General features: G+C 40.3%; 2 protein-coding genes across 3 annotated transcripts; one reads left to right on the forward strand and one right to left on the reverse strand.

The window, feature by feature from the left end:
• Positions 1–844: 844 nt before the first annotated feature.
• On the forward strand, positions 845–12,170 carry wdr47a (WD repeat domain 47a). The gene is made up of 17 exons (XM_086172721.1): positions 845–985; positions 2,264–2,433; positions 2,658–2,741; positions 2,836–2,920; positions 3,555–3,686; positions 3,841–4,017; positions 4,110–4,621; positions 4,758–4,875; positions 6,509–6,690; positions 7,607–7,852; positions 8,309–8,372; positions 8,793–8,950; positions 9,120–9,289; positions 9,564–9,734; positions 9,837–9,968; positions 10,411–10,629; positions 10,746–12,170. The coding sequence occupies exons 2-17, from the start codon at positions 2,276–2,278 to the stop codon at positions 10,886–10,888; spliced, it is 2,751 nt and encodes a 916-aa protein (XP_086028847.1). The 5' UTR covers positions 845–985; positions 2,264–2,275; the 3' UTR covers positions 10,889–12,170.
• gpsm2 (G protein signaling modulator 2) lies at positions 11,909–21,691 on the reverse strand. Of its 2 annotated transcripts, XM_086172722.1 has the most exons (16): positions 21,493–21,691; positions 20,665–20,703; positions 18,877–19,242; positions 16,139–16,360; positions 15,916–16,051; positions 15,683–15,822; positions 15,439–15,562; positions 15,223–15,338; positions 14,788–14,943; positions 14,352–14,460; positions 14,083–14,212; positions 13,916–13,992; positions 13,630–13,818; positions 13,377–13,536; positions 13,082–13,272; positions 11,909–12,951 (listed from the first exon to the last, which is right to left on the reverse strand). In XM_086172722.1, the coding sequence occupies exons 3-16, from the start codon at positions 18,939–18,941 to the stop codon at positions 12,769–12,771; spliced, it is 1,998 nt and encodes a 665-aa protein (XP_086028848.1). In that variant the 5' UTR covers positions 18,942–19,242; positions 20,665–20,703; positions 21,493–21,691; the 3' UTR covers positions 11,909–12,768. The 2 variants fall into 2 exon arrangements, with proteins under 2 accessions (XP_086028848.1, XP_086028849.1); XM_086172723.1 differs by lacking the exon at positions 18,877–19,242.
• Positions 21,692–23,445: the final 1,754 nt, after the last annotated feature.

Genomic DNA, 23,445 nt, shown 5'->3' on the forward strand with positions numbered 1-23,445 from the left:
AAATAAATCAAAACAAAAAACAAACAAATAAAACAAATAAATACCTCCAAACATGCTGAGTGGCTCTATTGGTATTGTGTCCTGGTTTTTGAAGTTTTACTTTACCACAAGCTGCTCTGTTTCCTTGGTAGCATCAAATCTTAATATCTGTCTCTTAGCAACAGGACAGGAGGACAGCGATTGCATACTGGTAGAGGAAGATGGATTGCAAAGGTTTACTGGCCAACATGGGTGATAACTGCGTTTCAACTTCCTTGCTGAAACACGCTATCTCCACATTGCTCCTTCTGATTGTTTTTGAAATGTTATTAGCTCTCATATACAATTTTCTCAGACATTTATCCAGCAAGTTCTTCCTTTTTTTTTTAAAAAAAAAAAGGCTCATCTTATTAAACCACTGAGTCGAACTCATCAAATGTGAAATTATTGAAAGTATTCAACATATAAGAATACCAGTTTTGTACACAGATATGAAAACTACCTATATATTTCTCTCCAATAACAGAATATGTCAAGGAACAGGATCTTGCCATATTTGTTTCATCCACCATCTTATCTTCTGGAAGAATCTTGGATGGTGACTGCTTTGCGGTTTGATTTCTTATGTAATCCAGGTGTCAGGATTAAGATAAAGATGAAGACTAAAATGAATATTCTCATCTGAGTTTTTTTTTCCCATTAATCTCCCTTCCGGCCAATTAACCCCAGTAGCATCTTAGCATTAGCCATGCTAACACGCAACAGCAAACAGTACCCCAACTTTGTGTGTGTGCGTGCGTGTGCGCGTGCAAATGATGGGGAGGAGGGCGGTGCTCCTGCAGGCAGCAGGCAGGGCTGGGCGGCAGAGAAAGATCCAGCACGGAGGAGACACCGTGAAAGAAGAGGAGGAGACAGACGGACACTAAGTGGTACGGTTGCGACTGGGTCTGGCAACAACTCGGACACAGAGCGGCTGCCTTTTCTTCCCATGTATTTTTAGAAACGGGTGAGTTTTACTCGGTGACACATTGTTGTTATCGCCGGGAAAGCTGTCAGTGCGCACCCCACCCGTCCAGCTAACTAGCAGATGATGCGTCTACCCCACCTCCCTCTTCGGCCTGGCTGGCTAGCCCCCGCCGAACGTCGGTGAAATTAGCCCGCTTTGTGCGCTGCAATGCTAACTAGTGTGCTGTAATCCGGCCGTTGACACCAGCAGAGGAAGTTAAACCTTAACAAGTGGCTTAAGCCTCTTACAGCGTTTGACTTAAGGCTTAGTGTTGTTAGCTAACATCTCCCCTGTTAGCATAGCAGCACTGCAGTGCAGCTCTTGAACTGCAAGTTGGGAAACAATACCAGTTTTAAATCATTTGAGAGACCCTGTAACAGATGATCTCAAAATGTATATACAGAAAGATCGCCGGAAATATAGAATTCATTCACAAGTGCCTTAGTTTCATTGTATGAGATGTTTCTTGTGTAAATACCTCATGTGGAGCATTGTGCATCCCCTTCTTTTCACCTGCAGCTTCTTCTCATTTTGGAAAATGCATCGGTGTAGTCTGTCACCCATCACTCTTGTCTAGTAAAACCCAAGAATCTCGATGTCCACGATAATATGCCAATTTTTTTAAGGTCTAGCATTACAGTGACTTGAAAATGAAAACAATGGAACTGTTGGTAGCTTAAACCTGGCTCTCGGGTAGTGCCCTCTGTGAACTTTAATTACACAGCAGATTTCTTCATTTTTTTCGTTTTATATTAGACGCTTGTATCAAAGAGAGAGAGATACTATACATTTGCGTATACAGGACTCGTTGTTCATACTGCAGCCTGAGGTATGCTTCAGAATACTCATTCCCCATCTCTAAAGTTCCACTTTGAGCATGTCTTAAGGTTTACTGTCCTCAAGTACTTTCCACAGATTAAAATTGCAAACTAGATGTTTTTTATGGGAATTGCCACATGCTCGGTGGATGCTTGAAATCCACAGTTACAAAGAACATCTTTTATCAATCCACTGTGAGGTGATATGCACATCAAAAATGAGGTAGAAAAAAATGATGATGTGGGATGAATTAAATTAATTTATATTGTAGATGATAACATTGTATGCTGGATTGTGTATGCTGCTTAATTGAAAACAAGTTATGACCTGACCCCACTCTCACGTCCCAACTTTTTGGTTCAGGTCTCTTTCAGTGGTTTCTGTGATCTGTGTCGTGCCAGTTCTGAAATGGCAATAAAACAACTGTTTTTTGTGTTACAAATCATTGACTGTTGGCAGCCCGTCAACACCATGACTGCAGAGGAGACCATAAATGTGAAGGAGGTGGAGATCATTAAGGTGATCCTCGACTTTCTCAACTCCAGGAAGCTGCACATCAGCATGCTGGCTCTTGAAAAGGAGAGTGGTGTTATCAATGGGCTATACTCAGATGACATGCTCTTCCTCAGGTTGGTGAACACACAACACACAAAAGTGTAGTCACAGTCATCAGAAAGAAATCTCTATTGACCAAGTAGATTAATTTGATTGTTAATGGAAAAAACTTGCATGAGGCAAGGTTTTGTGGAAATCGTCCTTGCTATCAAATTAACATCTCAAATATGGATTAGTAGCTGTAAAAATTAAGCCATAATTTTATGTGCGGCACATGTATCAAAACTGTTTGTTTCAGACAATTAGTGCTTGATGGCCAGTGGGACGAGGTCCTGCAGTTCATTCAACCTTTGGAGTGCATGGATAAGTTTGACAGAAAGAGGTGTGTATAATGTTCTTGTGTTCAAAGACATACATAATTATTGTATGTTATATATTTTCAATGTTAAATGTCCATGCCTTCGTGTTGTCCTCAGGTTCCGTTACATCATCCTAAAGCAAAAGTTTCTTGAAGCTCTTTGTGTGAATAATGCCATGTCCGCAGAAGACGAGCCGCAGCATGTAAGTCAAAGGACAACCCAAGTCAAAGTCTCTTGAATATTAAAAACATTCTTCCAAACATTCTATTAAAACATTCAACGGTTTTAATTCTCTATTGAAGGACTGTTTGACTTTTCTACTGGCTTTTCTACTTTTCTAAACTTTACAAAAACTACTGAAGTTTTATGCCACAGGAAGTTTGAAATTGAGCCAACGTATGAAAAACCAACCAAGTGTATTAATCAGTAAATCCAGTGTGTTGCTCAATCAGTATTTTATATAGCCATTCAATTATCTTTGAAGTCAGTTTACCTTCTCTGATTATGAACATACCGTAGGCTCACTGGGGCTGCTGTCATAATGTGTAACTTCAGTCTGACACTGTGCCAGACTAATTGTGACAGATTAGGTCAGACAACTTTGAGCATATGTGGGCATTGTGTATTGGTGCACTGGTTTCGGAATCTGGCAATTGGTTGTTTTGAGATGCCCCTGAATGATGATGCTTTTTCTTTTATCACTTGGACATTTAGAATTCACCAATGTAGTGGTGTCCAATAGAATATCTTGGAGATTGTGCTTTCCTTGTCTTTCTCAGCTGTTGTCTGTGAAGAAAAAAAACATTGACTGTCAGTCATATCTACTGTTTTTTCAGTTGGAGTTCACTATGCAGGAAGCAGTCAAGTGTCTCCATGCACTGGAGGAGTTCTGTCCCTCTAAAGATGACTACAGCAAATTGTGTTTACTGCTCACATTGCCCCGCCTCACAAACCATGCCGAATTCAAGGCAAGTGATCTGAACATAGGCAGATTAATATAAGACAAAATAATAAGGCATTTTTGTCAAAACAATGTAAATGATTGTACTGTGCCATTATTTCAAATGTATTATGTTTACAGCATCGTCCTTTGCAACTTTGAGTTCCTTATTGTTTCTCCAGGACTGGAACCCAAGCACAGCCAGGGTGCAGTGTTTTGAGGAGGCCTGCACTATGGTCGCAGAGTTTATCCCGGCAGACAGAAAGCTAAGTGAGGCTGGATTCAAAGCTAGCGGGGATCGACTCTTCCAACTGCTCCTCAAGGGCGTCATTTATGAGTGCTGCGTTGAGTTCTGCCAGGTCAGAACTGCAAAACCAAATATAGATATAGCATGTCAGTGGATCATTTTAAATTACACAAGTCTTTTTCCTTTTTCCTTTTTTGCATGCAGAGCAAGGCAACGGGTGAAGAGATCACAGAGAGTGAGGTCCTCCTGGGTGTTGATATGCTTTGTGGTAACGGCTGTGATGATCTAGACTTGTCCCTGCTCTCCTGGATGCAGAATCTTACCCACAATGTGTTCTCCTGCGCCTTCGAGCAGAAGCAGCTCAACATTCACGTGGACCGCCTGGTCAAACCAGCAAAGACTGGCTATGCTGATCTCCTTACTCCACTCATCAGTAAACTATCCCCTTATCCATCCTCACCCCTGCGGCGCCCCCAGTCAGCAGATACCTACATGTCCCGATCTTTGAATCCAGCATTAGATGGGCTGTCCTATGGACTCTCTGGCCAGGACAAAAGAGCAGGTGGTGGAGAGAGTGCACTTGGTAAAGGGGTTTCTCCCATGTCTCACTCATTTGCCAACTTCCACTACCCTGGTGCGGGTGGGCAGAGCCTGAGTAGGAGTCTCATGATGGAGAGCACCGACTGCCACAGCATTTTTGAGGAATCTCCAGAAACGTAAGGAAGTATAGTACATCTAACTTCACTTTAAAAAAATGTTGTTTTTTTTTTAAAAATTGTTTCTGTCAACTATCTCATTTATGTTTAGAATCAACATTTCTTATTTTGTCTTATTTCTGTCTCCTGTGAAAAGGTCAAGAACAGAAACACCTGTGGAAAAAATGATTGGTTCTGCAAGTACTCAAGATGTACGTCCTGCCTCAGCACCAGGGGAGGATGCACCTTCTGGTGATTTAGCTGAAAGGAATGAGGTAAACATTTCAAATTCATCTATTTGGACTTGTTACCTGACAAACATGGGTGAACTACACTCTTTGTCTTATCATTTGCAGCAGTAGTTCACACCGTTAACATTCAGGTATACGCCAATTCTGCTTTCTTTTTTGTGGCATAATTCAGAGTCATCTTCAAACTTTTGTAAAAGTTGACACGTGGAGTTTTCCCAAAGTTTCTGTTTACTTTCATTCATCATCAGGCTATATTGTTTATATCAGTGTATAATGTGGTGTCAAGATCCCTAAAGGAGTGCTTTGTCATCACAGACCGTTAATTTGATAGATTTGTGCTTATGCATGGGTTAATATGTACTTAAATTGCTCCCTTAATTTAGTTCACTATTTCTCCAACCTTTCTGCATTAACCATTAATTGTACAATAATTGCCAATAAAAGAACAACCAATCTGAGTGATTGATTTTGCTCTGCACTGTTCACAGAGGAAGGATACGGTACTTGCTCAAAATAAGAACATTATTTGTCATTTTGTTATAAGCTTAAATTCTTACAGGTCTGGTTGAAATATCTCCCCTTTGATATTTCCTGCTAGTAGTTCCTGCCTGGAGCCTGGATTTTATTATTTTTATAAAATCGTTTTCAACCCACTACTGTTTGGATCCATATGCCTTAGCTTAATTATTCCTGATAGTCTAATTACATCAGTGTATTTACATACAAGGGAAATCAGAATGGAAAATGATGGAATTCAGAAATTGTTTTACGTAGATAGAAATAGACTCAGCATGCCAGTAAGCTTTAGAGCACTTTTTCCGTTTTTTTATGTTCATCACTTCTTCAAAAAGGCTAAGTTGCAATAAGAGATCCAAGAGGGACTGTTTGTATTGACAAAGCTGACCTGTGGCTTCTACCTTCAAAGACTAACCCTTGTGTAGTCTGTAAACTCAGACGGTTGTTTCTGTCTGTCTCTCATGCTTTATGTTTCGGGCCTCTTATATCACAGTGCTATCCCCTGCTTTCCTCGTCACCCCAGGGACAAATAATGAGGCCAGAACACAAGCAGACTTTGGGGCCCTTTGTGATCTCACTCGTCACAGCTACAGTGTTTCCAAGTGAGGATAAGAAGGGAGAATTAGACGCTGCTGTCTGTGTAAAAGTTCATTGACACGTAACAATCTGTTTGACCATATTACCTTCGATTCAACAGCAAATGTAGTTGTCATGTTGTACCGCTGTTGCAAAATGCTAAACCACCTAGTAATTCACATAACAATGTGGTATTTTCCAACTGGTTGTTTGTTTTCCCTATTTTGGCACCATGAAATTGTTTTAGCAAAACCTCTATTTTCCAAAACATGCCATGACATGGTCAGATTATTAGTAGATAAGAAAAAGCGCAGAAAAGGGATTTTTACCTGTTATTGCTCTGCCCCCTCTCTTTCCTCTATAAAGTCATTGCTTCAATACACTATATTGGAGTTGACCTGCCTTTTTGGATAATAGACTGATTTATGTGACTGTCTTATGTCTGTAAATCAATTTTTGCAGTGTTCAATTCCTCACTGATCAGACCACTAAAGCTCAATGCTTTATTCACAACTTCTCTCTTCAACAGCGTAATTCATAAACAGTTTTTGTGTTCTCTGCTCAGCTTCGGGACTCCACAGAGAAGTATGAAGAATATTACCGCCAGCGTCTCCGTGTGCAGCAGCACCTCGAGCAGAAGCAGCAGCAAAGGCAGATGTACCAGCAGATGTTGCTGGAGGGAGGGGTGCAGCAGGAGCCCCCACCCAACAACATGCAGCACAGCCTCACAGAAAAGTTCCTCAACAGGTATAAAAATGAAATGAGAAAATAAAGAAGGCTTGCAAGACTGGAAGGACTCAGCACTTATGGCATGGATGACCTTTTCTGTGTCTGTTGCTAATGTGTGTATTCTTGTGGAGGTTCAATCCTATCACTGTTGATTACTGCATTAATTATATATTTTTGTTGTTTGGTAACATTTACAAATCTCATGTAAGTGTAGATATTCCCTCTGCACATGGCATGTCCTCTCAATGCCTTGCTTGTCTTCAAAAACCCAGTGGACTCTTATCAAACTTGTATGTGATACAAACCAAATGGAAACAAGCCAGGTTGAGCTGATGTTAGAACAGGTTTGGCCACTGGTATCGGTGGCTAACCCCTGCATACCCTTTATACCCTTTTAATATTTAAATACACCAGAAAAGCAGCTGTCAAGGGAAGAGGAGGAATACATAATTAGGACCTGATAATGAGTCCCATGTGTCTTGCCTTAGCCTCCCCAAAATGCGCCTTCACGTCACATAGTGCCATCTGTATCAGTCAGCTGCGTCACAACACATGGGGCAATTGTCCCCCATTTATCAGAGCCACACTGTGTGAAATATCACCCCTCATAAACATCTTTAAATAATTTGATAACTGTTTTGGAAAAAGTTCCTTTGGGTTTTTTTTTTCTTTGGCTCTAAGAGTAGCCTCTTCTCTGGGCTTGTTATCCTCTGCTTTAGTAACTAGGGGAGTTGTTAAGAATTTTACTATTACCAGTTATTTTTGTTCCCTCAACCTTATAGTAAGACACAATTTGCCTGCCTATTTGTCCGGCTAACTGCTTGAAAAAGTGGTATATTTCCCTATTTTTACCCACTACTAAGTCATTAGTATAAGCAGAAAATGTATTCATGCAAAAATGAAAAATAAATCTGTGTATCTGTGTGCTCCTCAGATCTATTCAGAAGCTGGAGGAACTGAACGTAGGGATGGAAAATTTAGGAGAGGAGGTGAAATCTCTGACCCAGCAGTGTAATGGCAACGGGAATACGACTGCCTCTGAGGATAATAACAACCCTCCATCTGTGACCCCGGAGCTCAACAGAACCCGTGGGGGAGGGGTGCTCAGTAGCACCCCACAACACATAGGAGGAGGCAAAGCAGTCCCATCCCCGAATGAATCCCCTGTTTCACCCCAAAGGTAAGTGAGAACACCTTTTATATTTAACCTGGGTCATGGTTGCAGAGTTAAATCACCTCACTAAACATTGATTGCTTCTACGAGCTCCAAAAATTACAGAGGCAAATCAGGCTTATTCACACCTTTGTGTTTGGCTTTTCCCTTGCATTCAAGCTTGCCGTGTAACTCCAGAGAAACATAATGGCCATTATAGCAAAGAATGGTTGTTTTTATTGGTATCTCTGTTCCTTACTTAGTCATGCTTATTAGAATTTTCAGTTGCTTTTGTTAGCGCACAAAGAAACCACTCATTAATGTTATGATAGCTTAACAACACAGCCACACTTCATTGGTCTGAAGTCTCATAAGACAGCTGATGGTCTGGGATTAGTGTTAAACTGGCACAGATGTACACATCGAGCCCATGGGAGTTACAGATTCTTGTTTACAAAAATTGTGTTTTATGTTTGTTGACAGTGGGCAAAAGCACAAAGCCGGTCAACAGGGTGACTCTCCTGGCTCCTTATCCCGGAGTAAAGAGGTTTGTTAATACAGTATAAATAAAGTACTATACTTGTACTATAATGATTTATATTTCAACAGGTATTTCATTATTTGTCTGTGCTGAATGACATGTCCAGAGGTGTTATCGTATTTCACAAGATATAGCATTATCTCAACAGTTCCAGTTTGAACACTTTCACTTTCACCACAGTATGAGAAGAGAGAAATAAAGAAAAAAAGTTAGCAAAAGAAATACAAATTTGGCATTTGACTTAGAAGATCTCCATGGCCGTGATTTTTTTTTTTTTTTTTTTTTTTTTGTGGCCCTGACAGCGAATCCACATTCAATCAGAAAGGCACAAAATGTCTGGATCTGCTGTGAAAGATCTTCATATAAGAACAACTTCAAACGGACTTTAAATAAGATGTGCAAATAACAAGTGTTCTTTTTCAATAGGGTGACAAAACGAAAAGTTTGTTTCTACCAGTACACACACTTGAGGATACCCAGGCTATTCGTGCTGTTGCCTTCCACCCATCTGGATCACTGTACGCTGTGGGATCCAACTCAAAAACACTACGAGTTTGTGCTTACCCGGAAACACTGGATACAAGGTAACACATGAAAATTTTGTTTTTTTACATTATCAGTTAGTTGACCTGCCAGAATAGAAAGAGAGAAGGACTTAAGCATTAGACAAGTGTTCCTCCTCTTCCTGTCAGGATAGTAATATTATCTTTTGACATTTGTATCCATTTGTTTTCTTCTTCTTCCATGCCACAGTGGATCAAGCCCAGCAAAGCAGCCAGTTGTTCGCTTTAAGAGAAACAAGCATCACAAAGGCTCCATCTACTGCGTCGCCTGGAGTCACTGTGGGCAGCTGCTGGCCACAGGCTCCAATGACAAATATGTTAAAGTCCTGCCTTTCAGTGCAGAGACCTGCAATGCCACAGGTATATACATTCTGCACAACTGTTCATTGTTACTGCATACACACTCTTGTCTTCAAATGATCAGTTGAAAATATTAGATGTTGACCTCATCTGATGCAGAGCAGGTCTATTTGAGAAAAATAGCTGAAATACAATTTATTCCTCTCCCAAATAGTGGCTCATCCAATCTCTGTGGCATAACATATAACATCACTTATTGCATTGAGTGTAATCCTCGTTTGTGCTGTGATTCCTGTGATGAACTAACACTGTGCGTCACCTTTATGCCTTTTAGGTCCAGACCTAGAGTTCAGCATGCATGATGGTACCATTAGAGACCTGGCATTCATGGAGGGCCCAGAAAGTGGCGGAGCTATCTTGATCAGTGCAGGAGCAGGAGACTGTAACATTTACACCACTGACTGCCAGCGAGGGCAGGGCCTGCATGCCCTGAGTGGACACACAGGTAACCTTCACCACTCATCCATCCATCAGAGCTCCTGGTCTCACAGCCTGAGGAATTTTCTATGTCAGGCTGGGGAGTTTTAATTAGTTTGTTTGTGTCCAGGTCACATTCTGTCCCTGTACACATGGGGAGGCTGGATGATCGCGTCCGGCTCTCAAGACAAGACGGTACGTTTCTGGGACCTCAGGGTGCCCAGCTGTGTACGAGTGGTCGGAACTGCTTTCCATGGTTCAGGTACGGTTCAGGACCATTCCATCGCATTCAAATCAAGTGACCAATTTACAAAGTTTTAAGGTCCAGCTCAAACTTGCTTTTGGTATTTACCAAGTTTGTTTTATCATGAGGTGCTAACTATTGGACATCTGGTATATCTTGGATGGAATGGGACTCTATCCACCTTTTCAAAAGTTTTCAAATCCATTTTAATTTAGTGACTTGTAGCCTGGTCTTGGTGGAGGCATGCAGGAAATCAGTAAATTCACAAATGATCTAGATGGATAAAAAGGCTTTGTCTTGTAGCAAAAACGTCCTCATTCTATGACGCCATAAGTTTGAGTTGCCTCAGTAAGATGGGTGCTGTTTACTCAGGAGAGCAGTGAGCCTGTGAGCCAGTGGGGTTTAGCCAGTGGAAATGTGTGCTGATATTTTTTTCACTGTTAAAAACTTTTCCTTCCAGGCAGTCCTGTTGCATCAGTTGCAGTTGATCCAAGCGGCCGCCTCCTAGCAACAGGACAGGAAGACAGTGCTTGCATGCTGTATGACATAAGAGGAGGACGCATTGTCCAGGTGTATCGGCCGCACAGCAGTGATGTGCGCTCGGTCAGGTTCTCTCCTGGGGCACACTACCTTCTCACCGGTTCCTATGACACAAAGGTTATGGTCACCAACCTCCAAGGTACATCCCTTCTCCTGAGCCTGCTTTTGTTTTTTTAGACAGTCAAGTTGATATAGTACATGATTTTTGCTCTGATTTCCACTTGTCAAATGTACTGTCTCTTCATGTTTGTTCAGGTGACCTGACCAAGCAGTTACCTCTGACAGTGGTGGGAGAACACGGTGACAAGGTGATCCAGTGTCGATGGCACACTGAGGATCTTTCTTTCCTTTCATCCTCTGCCGACCGCACTGTCACACTCTGGACACACAACCTGTAACCCCATCCAACCAAACTCACGATCAAAGGGAATACCAGTTGTGATGATCAGTTCTTCGCAAAACCTTGATGCATCCTTTTAACACTTCATGAAAAACACACAAGCATATTCTTTCTTTCCGAAAGAAAACGTAGTGGAAGCCTGCACCTCATCAAAAGCACTTACTCCAAGTTCCCTTTTTTTTTTTTTAAGAACTTTTCACCCTACATTTTTTTAAAGTAAGATAACATAGGATTTTACTTTGTTCTTACATCCATCGCTTTTTTTATCTGTCCCCTAAATCACTCTGGAGGTTTTATACATCTTGACCATGTTGACACACCAGTCAGTAACTCCATATACCGATAGTTTCAGACACTGAAATTAAACAAGATGGAGTGTGTTTCCATGGTGCCTTTCTTTTAGTTCTTGATTTCCACTTAAATCAAGGAGGGAAAATGGTCATTTTAGACATCTAATTTTAAGAAATGTCACATTCCTTTTGTTTAACATTTTTTAATTTTACTACTGGGGTCATGCTGCTATTGGTTGAGAGAACAAAAAGTTGGGCTATAGTGTATAATGTAATATTTCTGTGTCAGTAGTGAGCTTTCCGTATTAGGAGGCTTAATCTTTGGCAGTCATACTATCTGTAAGTCAGTCAGCTTCTGCTTCCCTGTGGGATGTACTGATGTGTAATGTTACTCAAAATGTGTAAACTAGCTTGTGCATTGTTTTAAATTGGAGAATTATTGTTTTTTGTGCAGGAACTGTTACAGTGTCATGCTTACAACTGAAGACTTACATTAGCAACTAAGGGAAATACAAGTGACTTATGTTTGGGCCCTAGTATTCAGTTAAGAGTTTCAGTGTTCAAACATTAGATTGTCAACAGTTGTATTAATAACAAACATAGGTGGCCCTTATATCAATGAGGGTTAATCTATATGCACAATGAAACCTAAATGGAAGTGCGGGTGTTGGGATATTTATTTGAAAACAGTGTTGGGGCATATACATTATTTCCTTATTTACATGCACTTTGATTTCAAACATTTTATTTGATGAAAAAAGTCATTTTTATGCTTATGTATAGTATGTCTTAACAAATAATGCCAAACTAATGAGTTCATAGATGTATTTATTTCTTTTTTTTTTTTTTGTATGTACAGTTAGTCTGATTTTGAAATGCTAGTGCTCTTGTATGAAGCCTTTCTAATTATTGTTTTTAAAAGTGACCTAAATTAATTCAAGCTAACCGAAGTCTGATTGCTGGTACGTTCAATAAAGTATTTTACACAAATGATAGGCTTTGAGTTTCATTGAAGAAAATGTTCACATGAATTATGAGGTTTAATTCCTTTGACCTTGTGATACTTTGTACCACAGTATGAGGAAAGTACATAGGTAAATAAATTCTGTTTGATGGAATAGCCTTGGTACTTCTGTATTATTCAAATGGAAAACTTATATATAAACAAAATAAATGATCTAATGTTATACTTCTGTGCCTGTGTGGACGCCACTCTGAATACATCCATACTACTTAATTCTGTTGACAGGATGGTGGATAACTGAATCAATAATCCTGTAGGAGTACAATAAATATAATCCAGTAGTTGTGTATTGAAAAATACACAAGATGAAATGAAGCTTCCTGTACAATAATTGAAAACAAGATTAAAAAAAGTGTAGTCCCTGATACCACAGTTTATGGTGGTTATGGATAAAAAAACAAACAAACAAACAAACATATGACAAAATTCCAAATTTGGAATTTCACCAACAGGGCTTAGTGTCATTCAGAAAGAATCATTTAAAGACAAAAGGCTTTTCTTCTCACATCGCTGTCACATGTTCATGAGATTGTAAAACACCTGTGTGTCCTGTAAGTGCTTGGTTCAGTTGGTGTTGGTGGCCGGCCTGGCTGAGGTATTTGCTACAGAAGGCAGGGTGACACGTTGCTCGTCCATGCGTTTTGCCTGTGAGCGCATGATGAGGCTGAAGAAGTCCTCATCTGGTACTGTGGGTCCACGGACCGGAGGAGGGGGAGGTGCACAGCGCTGGTCATCCAGGCGGGACCCCTGATGGGAGACACCATGGGAGTGAGTTTTGGTTGTTTATGGTATTTATGTAACAGGGAATTGATGGATTGTGCTTTCCCAAGTGCTGCAATTAGCTTGAGATCATTTGGTCAGAACAAGGATGACCCACCTGGCACTTAACAAGCATGTCAAAGAAATCCTCGTCAGGTTCTGTGTTGTCAGCGTTGGCCATCAGGTGGTTGAGCACAGCCTGGCTGCTGCTTTGGTTAAGTCGGAGGCCCGGCAGGCTTCCCCCGGTCACTGACGTCTCCTCCAACCTCCGGCCTTGGGCACCAGAGACGTTGGCAGACTCTGACACGGCTATGGATTTAGAATGACCAAGTCATTTAGGACAGAGCAAAAAGAAATTATTTAGAAGTGAAATTTTTATATGCTGAAAATGAAGCCTGGATACACTGACTCACATTTCCTCATTGCCCTTGGAGGGGACCCTGAGTCAGTGTTTAATGATAACCTGCTGCCTTTATCCTGTATTGAACAGCGCTGGTCATCCATACGATTACTCTGGAAACGGCTGAGAAGGTCAAAGAAGCCCTCATCGCCAAACATGTCTGGGCTGAGGCGCTAATTACCATTTAAAAGAAAAAGCAACATCATTATGGATGGAAGCGGTTGGAATGAGGCATGTTGAATGGTTATTAGCAGAGTGACATATACTTTTTGTGGTCCCTGTGAGGGAGTCTGGTTGGAGTCCAGGGTGTTGCTACTGTCTTGGAGGACTTTACTGGAGCTGCCAGACTTGAACTTCTTTCCACGCAGACGGCTAACGAAGAACAACTTGGAAGATGCCTTGGCCAGGGATGGTTTGGTCTGTTTTGTCAAAATATCACTGCTCCACTTCTGACCCTTTAAGACATAAAGACACCTGCATTATTTCCTTGAGGCAGGAAGAAATGACAAAAAACAACGCAGGGGAAAATGATATGGAAAGAGCAATTCTTACATTCATCTTGTCGGGTGTAAGTTTCATCAGCTCCAGATTCTCCATGCTGCGCCTTCTGCTCATCCTCGGCCTCGCCCCTTAATTGTGAATATCGAAACACACTCAGTCAAGTGGATACATAAAAATCCCTTCAGAGTTCAAGGTTTGTTGGTTTCACGGCCCCTCACCATGCAGGCTGCAGTCTGTGTCCTTGTTCTCTGAAAGGGTGGAGTTATTTGTGCTGTAGCTCAAACCAAGGACCATTTGGAGGTCAGACACATTCATACGAGCTGTTAGCTCTCCGCTCCGGTCTCCTGTCTGGAAGAAGACAGAAACACATGACAAAAACAAACATCACTTATTCTTTTTTTTTTCTAATGCATTTTAAATGCAAGTCTGTAGAATATACTGAGGACAGCTGTCAGTCAAATATTTTAGTCATTTCCATGTTACCTACCTCTTTGCAGATCTCCAGGTGTTTCTCTGCAAAGTGCATCGCCTGGTCATGGTTACCCAGCGCAGTGTGAGCATTTCCCAGACTCCAGCAGGCCCGACCTTCCCCGATCCTATAGGCACAAAAGCACAGATATGAATACAATGATTGCAATGAGGAAGGAAGTTCAACGATTGCATCTCCCCAGTTTATGTTAGAAGTTCTTAAAGGGCCTGACATTTTTTTTTTTGCATAAAATTAGAAAAGTAAGTTTAATTTTACTGTCACCAGGCGGACTGCGACGAGATGCATTTTACAAATTGGAACAATTGGGCAAGAAACTAAATGTTCTGCAGTTTTGCCAGAAATTTTCACAGCATTACGGTTTTGGGCCATTTTGTGATCTGCCAGCCATTGAGAACATATCTTCCTACAGCGAGTGCATGCCAGTCCCCCACACCTGTCATTGAGATCCTGGGCTATGATGAGGTGTTTGAGGTGGTAGTCGATGGCTCTTTCATAGTCCTGGAGAAGAGTGTAGGTGTTGCCCAGGCTGTAGCAGGCCTGGGCCTCCACAGCTCGGTCCTTTAGCTGCCTTGCCAGCTGCAGTGTCCTCCTGACAAACAGAGAGGGAGATGCTGCGTCTAAATGCTGCAAGAATGCTTCAGCACTTGCCTCTAGCTGACTAAATAACAGCTTGAAAGTAATTAATGCTCTGGAGCGCACACATTGTATCATGTCAGACACTAGGGAAAGAGGCTAAATTGTCTGTGACAGATGACAAATCAATATTTATATGTTGGCTTTTCATCAAGTAGAAAAGTGGGTATGAGAGAGGGTGTTTCCCCTGGGAGAGGGGAAAATACCAAATCAGGGGCATTGTGCAAAAACTTACTTATAATGCTCAGCAGCCACTTCGAATTCCCCCAGAAAAATGAAGGCGTTGCCCAGATTGCAGTAAGCGCGTCTCTCTGCTGGACGGTCCCCATACTCCTTCGCTATGAGGAGACGCTGAGATAAATACAATAACAGAGAATATCATTATTTCACACGTTTTCAGGTTTTTCCACCTAATTCTGTTTATAATAGTAGATGATCCCCTAACACACACCTGTTCATGGGAAGCCACAGCTTTGCGAAAGTTTCCCAGTAGGTAGTGGGTGTTGCCATGGTTGCCGTATGTCCGACCCTGAGCGGCCCGATCTCCAAGTTCCTTTACTATGCTTAAGTTTGCTCTAAAATGGTTTAAAAATTAAAATATTAAATATTTGAAATGTTTTGTATTTAAGACCATCTATCTTTTAAGGCCTGAAATTCTATATACATATATTTACTGTACATTTGATTTGACTTACTCATAGTATTCAGCTGCCTTTCTCAGTGCAACCATAACTTCTTCTGGAAAATCGCCAGGCTCAGCCCCACTCCAACAAATACTTTTACCTTTTGCATGGTAGACATTCCCAAAGTTATACAGAGCTCGGGCCTGACCCACCTAAGAAGGTAAAAGAAAAACCAAGATCTATTTTTTCAATAATGATCTATTACGCCTCTTCCAGTGAATGTGGTTGAACCAGATAATCTCTACCTTGTCGCAAATGTCCCTCGCAATATCCAGGTGTCTCTGACAACAAACCACAGCTTCGTCAAACCTTCCCAGCACCTTCAATGTGTTGCCAAGGTTTCCACTAGCTTTGGCTTCGCCGAGCAGATCTCCAATGGTCCTACAGGGTGCATGTTTCAAATGTAAGAAGAAATGCCTGGGTCTATAATGATCCTTTGATTTGTCTGGTTGCTCGTGTCCTTCAAACCTGGTCAGGGTGAGGTCATGCCGATGGAACTCCAGGGCCTTCGCATAATCATGCAAGTGAAAGTACGCATTGCCCAGCTGGCTGTAGATGGCACTAAGCACCTGCAGGTCTTCAGTGCCGACCTGGATGGCAGCTTCAAAGAAGGAGACACCTGCTCTGTAGTCTCCCACCTTACAGAGGCGCTCACCTTCCAACGCCAGCTCCAGGCAGGACACCTCCATCCTATAGAAGATGGAGAATTCTCACTTAAAGCCCGGATGGAATGGGTTTAAAATAGGAGAGCCTAAAAATGAAAGCCCCCTGAGCCCAGAGATGGGCTCAGGGGGCTAGAGATCATTCCCACTCTAAACGACAGAGGGTGTAGAAAGATTTCTAACTGTGACCCTGGGATAGACCTGAACTGCTTCACCCTCAACTTCAGAAAAAAAAAAAGGATTTTTCGAAGCAAAAGCTTTTAGGAGGGAATATCTTGTTTAGCTACTTCCTTCCACCAACACAGAACAATGGATCCAGCTGAGGTTTGTTTCTTATGGTAGATCTTACATCCTTTTGGCGTGCCTGAGATTAAAATGGTCTCCTTTTAGAATCAAATAATGATAAGACAACCAGGGGATATTCATCGCAGCCCTATAATTAAATATAACTATTTGTGGTTCTAAAGAATTTCTGTTTCGTTTTTCCCTTTCACTTGTATAAATGTTTAATTTCTTACATTTGTCAAGGTGTGGGGCTGATACAAGTTCCATAAAAACTGAAAATTCAAACAGGAGGGAAAAACAGATATAGCCAGATATATAAAACAGATATAGCTCCCTCCTTTTCAATGTTACGACAAATTAAACATGAATGAATAAATTAGGTGTTACCCGATACAAAGTTTGGCTTATCATTACTGTGATAGACTTCAAAATAAAGGTAGAGTAGAGTAAAGCAGTTTGCTGATCCACTGAAGTTCTCACTCTTAAGTCACAGGGTCTTGATAATCCTTTTCACAGGTTGAATGTAAAACCCATAGAGGAAAGATGACAATAATGGAACTGTGTGATACCCTATTTTTTGGAAAAGATTCAATCAAATTTGACTCTTAAATTGAAGAGAATGATAAACCATGCAGAAACAATGAATTCCTTCCTGAAAGTAAACACAGGGGAATCAAACAGATAGGAGCCCAGTCTGCTCAGACATTTAAAGCTAGATACTCCAAGATAAAGGAGTATCAGACAATGGCCAACTGTTTTGAGAGATGGATTTAGATTTAAACAACATGTGGATTGAAAGCACAGAATGTTGGTTGTGCCAACTTTTGTGTTTCAGGAAACCTGTGGGGCCAGTGTTGGGACTATTTTCATCACCCAGTATCCTCATCTCAAGCCCCTCTTATGAACCAATTGTTTTTTCTTTATTTGAGAAGTTTTACATAAATTCTGCTGTAAAAAACATGAAGGAAAAGCAACACAAGAAAGGAAAGCCCTGGATTTGTGGCATGAAATGAATACCTTGCACAACTACTCATAGAACGGCCAAAACAACAACAAACAAAAATAGCTGCTGTTGTTTAGCAAGGTTATAATTAGTGTTCAAAAGCAACAACAGTTCTCTAAATTCTCCATGAAAGTCATACAATCATTCCTTTTAGGTCTTAAGCTGGACAAGCCTCCCTTTGGATTATAAGAAAGTCTACAACATGTTATTCTGAACACACTAACCTACCTGCTGCCCTTTCTTGCCTTAAAACAACAACAGCACATGGAGCACATGAGAGGCATCTAATGTTTTCTCCGGAAAAACTTCCAGGCTGCAGCTTCTTTTCTTTCTCTGAGGCATGAAAAGATTATCTCAAACCTAAATAAATAAAAGAAATCTCATCTGCTGTTCATTTTAGTCTGGAATTTTTTTCAGTGACATCAAAACCACAGTCAGTCTTGACGTCAGCAACATTAAACGCTAGGTGGTGGAAAATCTACAAGGTGGCGTTGGATGCTGTGACAGTAATCCGAAATGCAGGGCATTGAGGAAACAACTAAATCAGCATTTTCCAAGATAATCTCCTTGTCTTTCTTTCAAGATCTCTTCACTGACCTGGTCACCTGAGATTACAGCAGTAGACTATGCACCTGACAGATTACAGAGCTGACACCAGGTAAGTAGCTTTATCATGCATGTCGTTCAGGAGCAATTCTCTGATGATGTTAATCAACGACCATTGCGTCACCGTTAAAATCACTCCTATGTTCCTGCTATGTCAATGCGCTCTTTCAAAATAAGTTGAATACACGTGTTGCAGGAAACAAAGCCAGCAGGGATGAATATTTCAGTGCTTGTGAAATATTGAAGGTAGCTTGAGCAAGTCTTTCTCTTTTGGCAGGTCACACCTGCTGTTGGAACACATTACAAGGGTAAGAAGGGGCAGCTGGCTGATGCCTTTTAGGAAAATTCACCTCACCAAATTCCAAAAGACATGCAGACAAAATGGATAGGTCAAGAAAATAGATGCATGAAAAAGAATTCATAACCGCATACCTTACCAGCTGTCTCTGAATAAGTATCACTGGCCAAGACACTTCTAATGTAACAACAATTAAAACCATTAGGCATCAGCTTCTTTCAACCAACAAAAATCTATCTTGTCTTCGTTGGAAAAACACAAACAAAATAACCTGAGGTTAAAATAAATAAATAAAATAAATAAAAGAGGAAGAGGAAAATCTACAGTTAGTAGCCAAAGAGAATATTCCTACCTGTAGCGGACATGAAAGGACTGCTCCTCAGCTCTTGTGCTAACCACTGAGCCACTTGTATCCATTGAAGTGCATAATATGAGGGAAAATCCCAATTTTGTTCCCGAAAAAATTGTTGCGTTAAAAACGAGAGCCGCCGAGAAGAAGAAAAACAAAAAGGTTGAAGGGAGTTGGGTGATTAAAATCAACCAAAAAAGGTCAGCAAAGTTTGGTCAAGTATTCAATAGTCCCTGAGCTGAATCTTCAGAGGGAAGGTAACCCCATGACTGTTAGTCAGAGCTGCAGAGTCCTGAGTGCCAGTCCGCAGGGCTCCTTTCATATAGTCTGTTTTGCGTCACTGCCCCTCAATCTCTCCTCGGCGGACCTCTGTGAAGAGAATACAAGATGCTGTATGTGAAGCCTCTTTCTGGCCACACGGAGCCATGGCAACACCAACCAAACACAAGGGTGCACAAGCGGGTCAAGCGGGATGGAAGCAAGCAGAGTGGGAATGAAAGGATGGGGTCGCTGCTGACCGGCTGCCAGTCTAGGACAGTGACTCAGTGTACCCAGGTTTAAACATATGTCTAGGCAAGTAAACTACAAGCACCTACATGAGATGGCAGGGAAAAGACCATTGAAGAGAATAAGAATTATAAGAAAATGATGAAATCAATATTTTCTTGATTTGGAATAAAAAATAAAAGAAGCTCTGAAACTGTCTAGTCCCCAAAAGAGAATTAACACAGATCAGTCAACTGTGAGAAGGAGATTTCCTCTGGATGAAAGTACAATGATAAACAAGTGATGAGGATAAGACCTTTGAGAGAAGACAGGGGCAAACATTACCTCATTATTCAATGAGGTCATATGGTACAAGTCACACCAAGTTATCCCCTAATTGAAACCAATAAGCCCTTCTCGTGAACACAGAAAATGGAGGGGGCCGAGTATATTTGCATTCTTCGTGAATTCTTTGCATTGAAATGCAACAGCTAAGATAGCAACATTAATGAATTAATGTGTATACGTTAAATATTTCCAGACGTAACTTTCATTTATTCATTATGTATCTGTAGAAATGGGTCCATAAAATCATAAGTGTCAGTATACTGTATAAAAATGAAGATGGAAGTAGATGCTTCAATGGGTTTGTGCACCGACGCAAGTGTGTAAAAATGGCAACTTTGTTGCTGATAAAGCATATTTCTACTGCTGAGGTTTCAGTTTTTCCAGTCCTTTAATCCAAAAATAACCTCAGTCAAATCATAGTCCATTTTTAAGTCAACTGTTTGAAAATAGAAAAAAAATGGTACAACGAGGAAATAATGTTTTCATTCAGCCTGTGTCTCTGATGAGGGATTAATAAATTACAACACAACCTTTAGACAGTGGGTTAGTACTGCGCATTTTGTAATTACCAACTTGTGTGTGCCAGTGTGCTAACTGCCTTTTCCAGCATTGTATGCCAACAGGGTGTGTTTCTAAAAGCCCTACCCTGCTCACAAAAAGTGACAGTGTGTGCACTGGGAGCAGTGGTTCGTAACTGTTACACAGTAATGCAATAATCACAGACGCGTTATTTTCGTTTGCCATGATTTCTTCTCCCGGCACATGAAATCCATTTTTATCAGTGCTTAGATCCAACTGATTCTGTGCTACCCCATGCAGCCTTATTTAAATATGGAAAGAACAGCCATTCACCACAGGATATGAGCCAGCAAAACCCAGCACTAAAACAAAAGCAAGAACAAGATTAAACAATAAATAAATAAAAAGCGAAAAAACAAGCAAGCACCAGGTACTGACCGGTAATTCTTCCACACAGGAACAGGAAATCTGGGAAACCTGCAAGGAAAAGTTTAGCAACTATCAATGACTTATCAAAATAAGCAGAGGCTCTTATTTTTAGTTCTGTGGTTCCTTAAGTTTGTCAATGATCAGAGATAATGTAATATGCCTTTAACGGTTATGCGCACCGTGACCCCAGTTTTGATATAAAGTTATTATTGAACATTTTAGAATACAAAAGACCAGAATATAGTAAAATATGCATATATTCATCCGACAATGGGGAAATTTACACAGCAGAAAGTGGGCAGTGCAGGAGAAGCAGCTCAGTAGATAAATATTATAAATTAAACAGTTTTAATACAATTAACAACCATGTTTTAAAGCACAACCAAACGGAAAGAAATTCAATCCGAAATAAATCTATCGACAAAAACACTAATTTAGTGCTTTAATCACAACAAATCTCAATAACCATATGTTAATAACAAGTAACTTCCCTTACTGGGAAAGATATTGACTGGAATGTGTATTAATTGAAAAACAAACAAACTTGAGATCCCAATACATTAACTGTGTATAAATAGACTCAAAACATTCACTGTGCATGTTTGACGCCAGTAAAACTTCAAGTTGCCATTACACATTTCACATGTTCGGCATATTAAATACTTCCACTGAGACGATCGCCGTGTCGCTGAAGATATACATCGAACTTTTTCTTGACATCGAACTTTTTCTTGAAATAAATGACCTTTAACACCAGCCAACAAAGACCACCCCAGGAGGTGGCTTCAAAGGAGTAGTTTCAAACATTAGCCAATTAGCTTTAGCCGAGACACTTACGTTAGACGATCCAGTTCGAACAACGATGAAATGTCCTCTTCTTGTTTGTACTGTGTCAGAGAAATAAAAAAAACAAAAAGTAAAGTATTTTTTGTTTTTTTAGAAACATGTGTAACATATATGGCGTAAGAATATTAATAGTCAGTCGGTCCCTGCATTACTGCTGAAACTAAGTTAAACTTCGTATACAACTTCTGTGTGTAACGGCAGGGAAAAAAAGATTCTTACCGTGCCAGCATTGTGTTTTCGTCCAGCAACCAATCAGATGATGACATTCAAAGCTAGCCCCGCCCTAGACAACGCTCATTGGTCCGGTAGATTTGAATAGCATAATGCTGATATATTTAGCGAGCCGTCATCGATGGCAGATTGTTACAAAGTGGACCATGCCGTGCTTTTTAAACTTTTAATTAATGACACGATTTTCCTCGGAAACTGAACACAAAAGACATCTGTCTTAGGGGAAATTTCAAGATTGAATTCAACATGGAATTGAGGAAATAATAGTATGAAATTCAACAGCGTTTTCTATAAATAAAAAAGCTGCATGATCTGTTTCACAAGTAAGCATAATGTGAAAGGTATTACAACACACTTGAGTGATGACAGCTGAAACAAACTTCCTCAAATCGAGTTTTCAAATTAAGCACAAAAGGCTACTTCTGCAAATACTACTTCTAAAATTTCTCTTAATTTGGCAAAAAAAAAACCCCGAGTATGTCAATTGATAGTTGGCGTATTACAAAGTGGAAGAGATCCTCAAGATACTCATTCAATAATAAACGATTTCAAATTAATTTGAATTAATCACTATCAGTCTAGGATGCATTAATACAAATACCCTACTCTTTTTCAACAATAACCATTAAACTAAAATTAAAATATTAATTCAATCATAAACTGTCCCTCAAACTTTCCAAATTCAACCACCCCCAACCCACATCTTTGAATAATTTGGAATATAGAATACGCTCATAAAAAGGAATTTATGTATTTGGGTGTAGTCTGTGTTGGTCATGCTTCACAATGGAGGCAATCCCTTTGGATTTGAGGAATTCTGGCCAAATGCATTATCAAACCTTTTCTCAGAATGATCCTAACAATTTAATCAGACATATTTTTTCCATTAAAAGTAAAGAAAACTATAAAACTGATGTTAAATGATTGCTTAACCAGAGACTTTCTAGAGCTCTGTGGGAAATACCTCATCAACTGTATTTGCAATAACTGTCTTTAAAGAAAAACAAAATTAAAAAAAATAAACATTTAGATGACAGTCACCTATCAATATTTAGATGAAACACTGATATCCAAGTAGGATAGAGTGCTATTCCAATAAAAGGTTCACAAAGTTATTATTACACAAGTAATACGCCTCTCTCTCTTTAGCTCTTTCTCTCTCTCTCCCTTGGTCCCACTCTAAATTCAAACACACATACATTTGTAACAGAAACTGAATCCATCTCTAACTTACGTCATAAATGTACTTTTGCAAAACCTCGGCTGAATTCAGGGAATTTTTAAAAAGGTGTGATAAAACTAACATCAGCGATGGAAGATATGACAACGTTTCTATAGTATGAATCAGAATACTATAATAATAATACTTAGCTTGTATGCCTTGCCACCAAATACCAGATCTCTAAAACTGAATTGCAATAAAATGTCAAATATCCAGTCATTTAAAGGTTAACTTCAAGATCGTTTCAGTTCGACCCGATATTCAAGACAAAACCAAATCAGATGGCCATTTTGATAGTAAATTATATTTCCAATATTTGTTATTATTTTTGTTTGTGTTTCTCAAATCCTTCATATCCATTTTGGATTTCCCATCTCTGCTCCGGAAATTTCACCAACTCTGTGAAGTTGTGTGTCTTATTGGGGCTGGGGGTTGGTAACCAAGCAACCACTGTCCACCTGCACGCTCCCAGTCCAGCTACCTTGTACAAT

This window comes from Fistularia commersonii, chromosome 25 (genome assembly GCF_037954325.1).
Source record: "Fistularia commersonii isolate RoL2024-O1a breed Wild chromosome 25, RoL_Fcom_v1.0, whole genome shotgun sequence".
Lineage (NCBI taxonomy): Eukaryota > Metazoa > Chordata > Actinopteri > Syngnathiformes > Fistulariidae > Fistularia > Fistularia commersonii.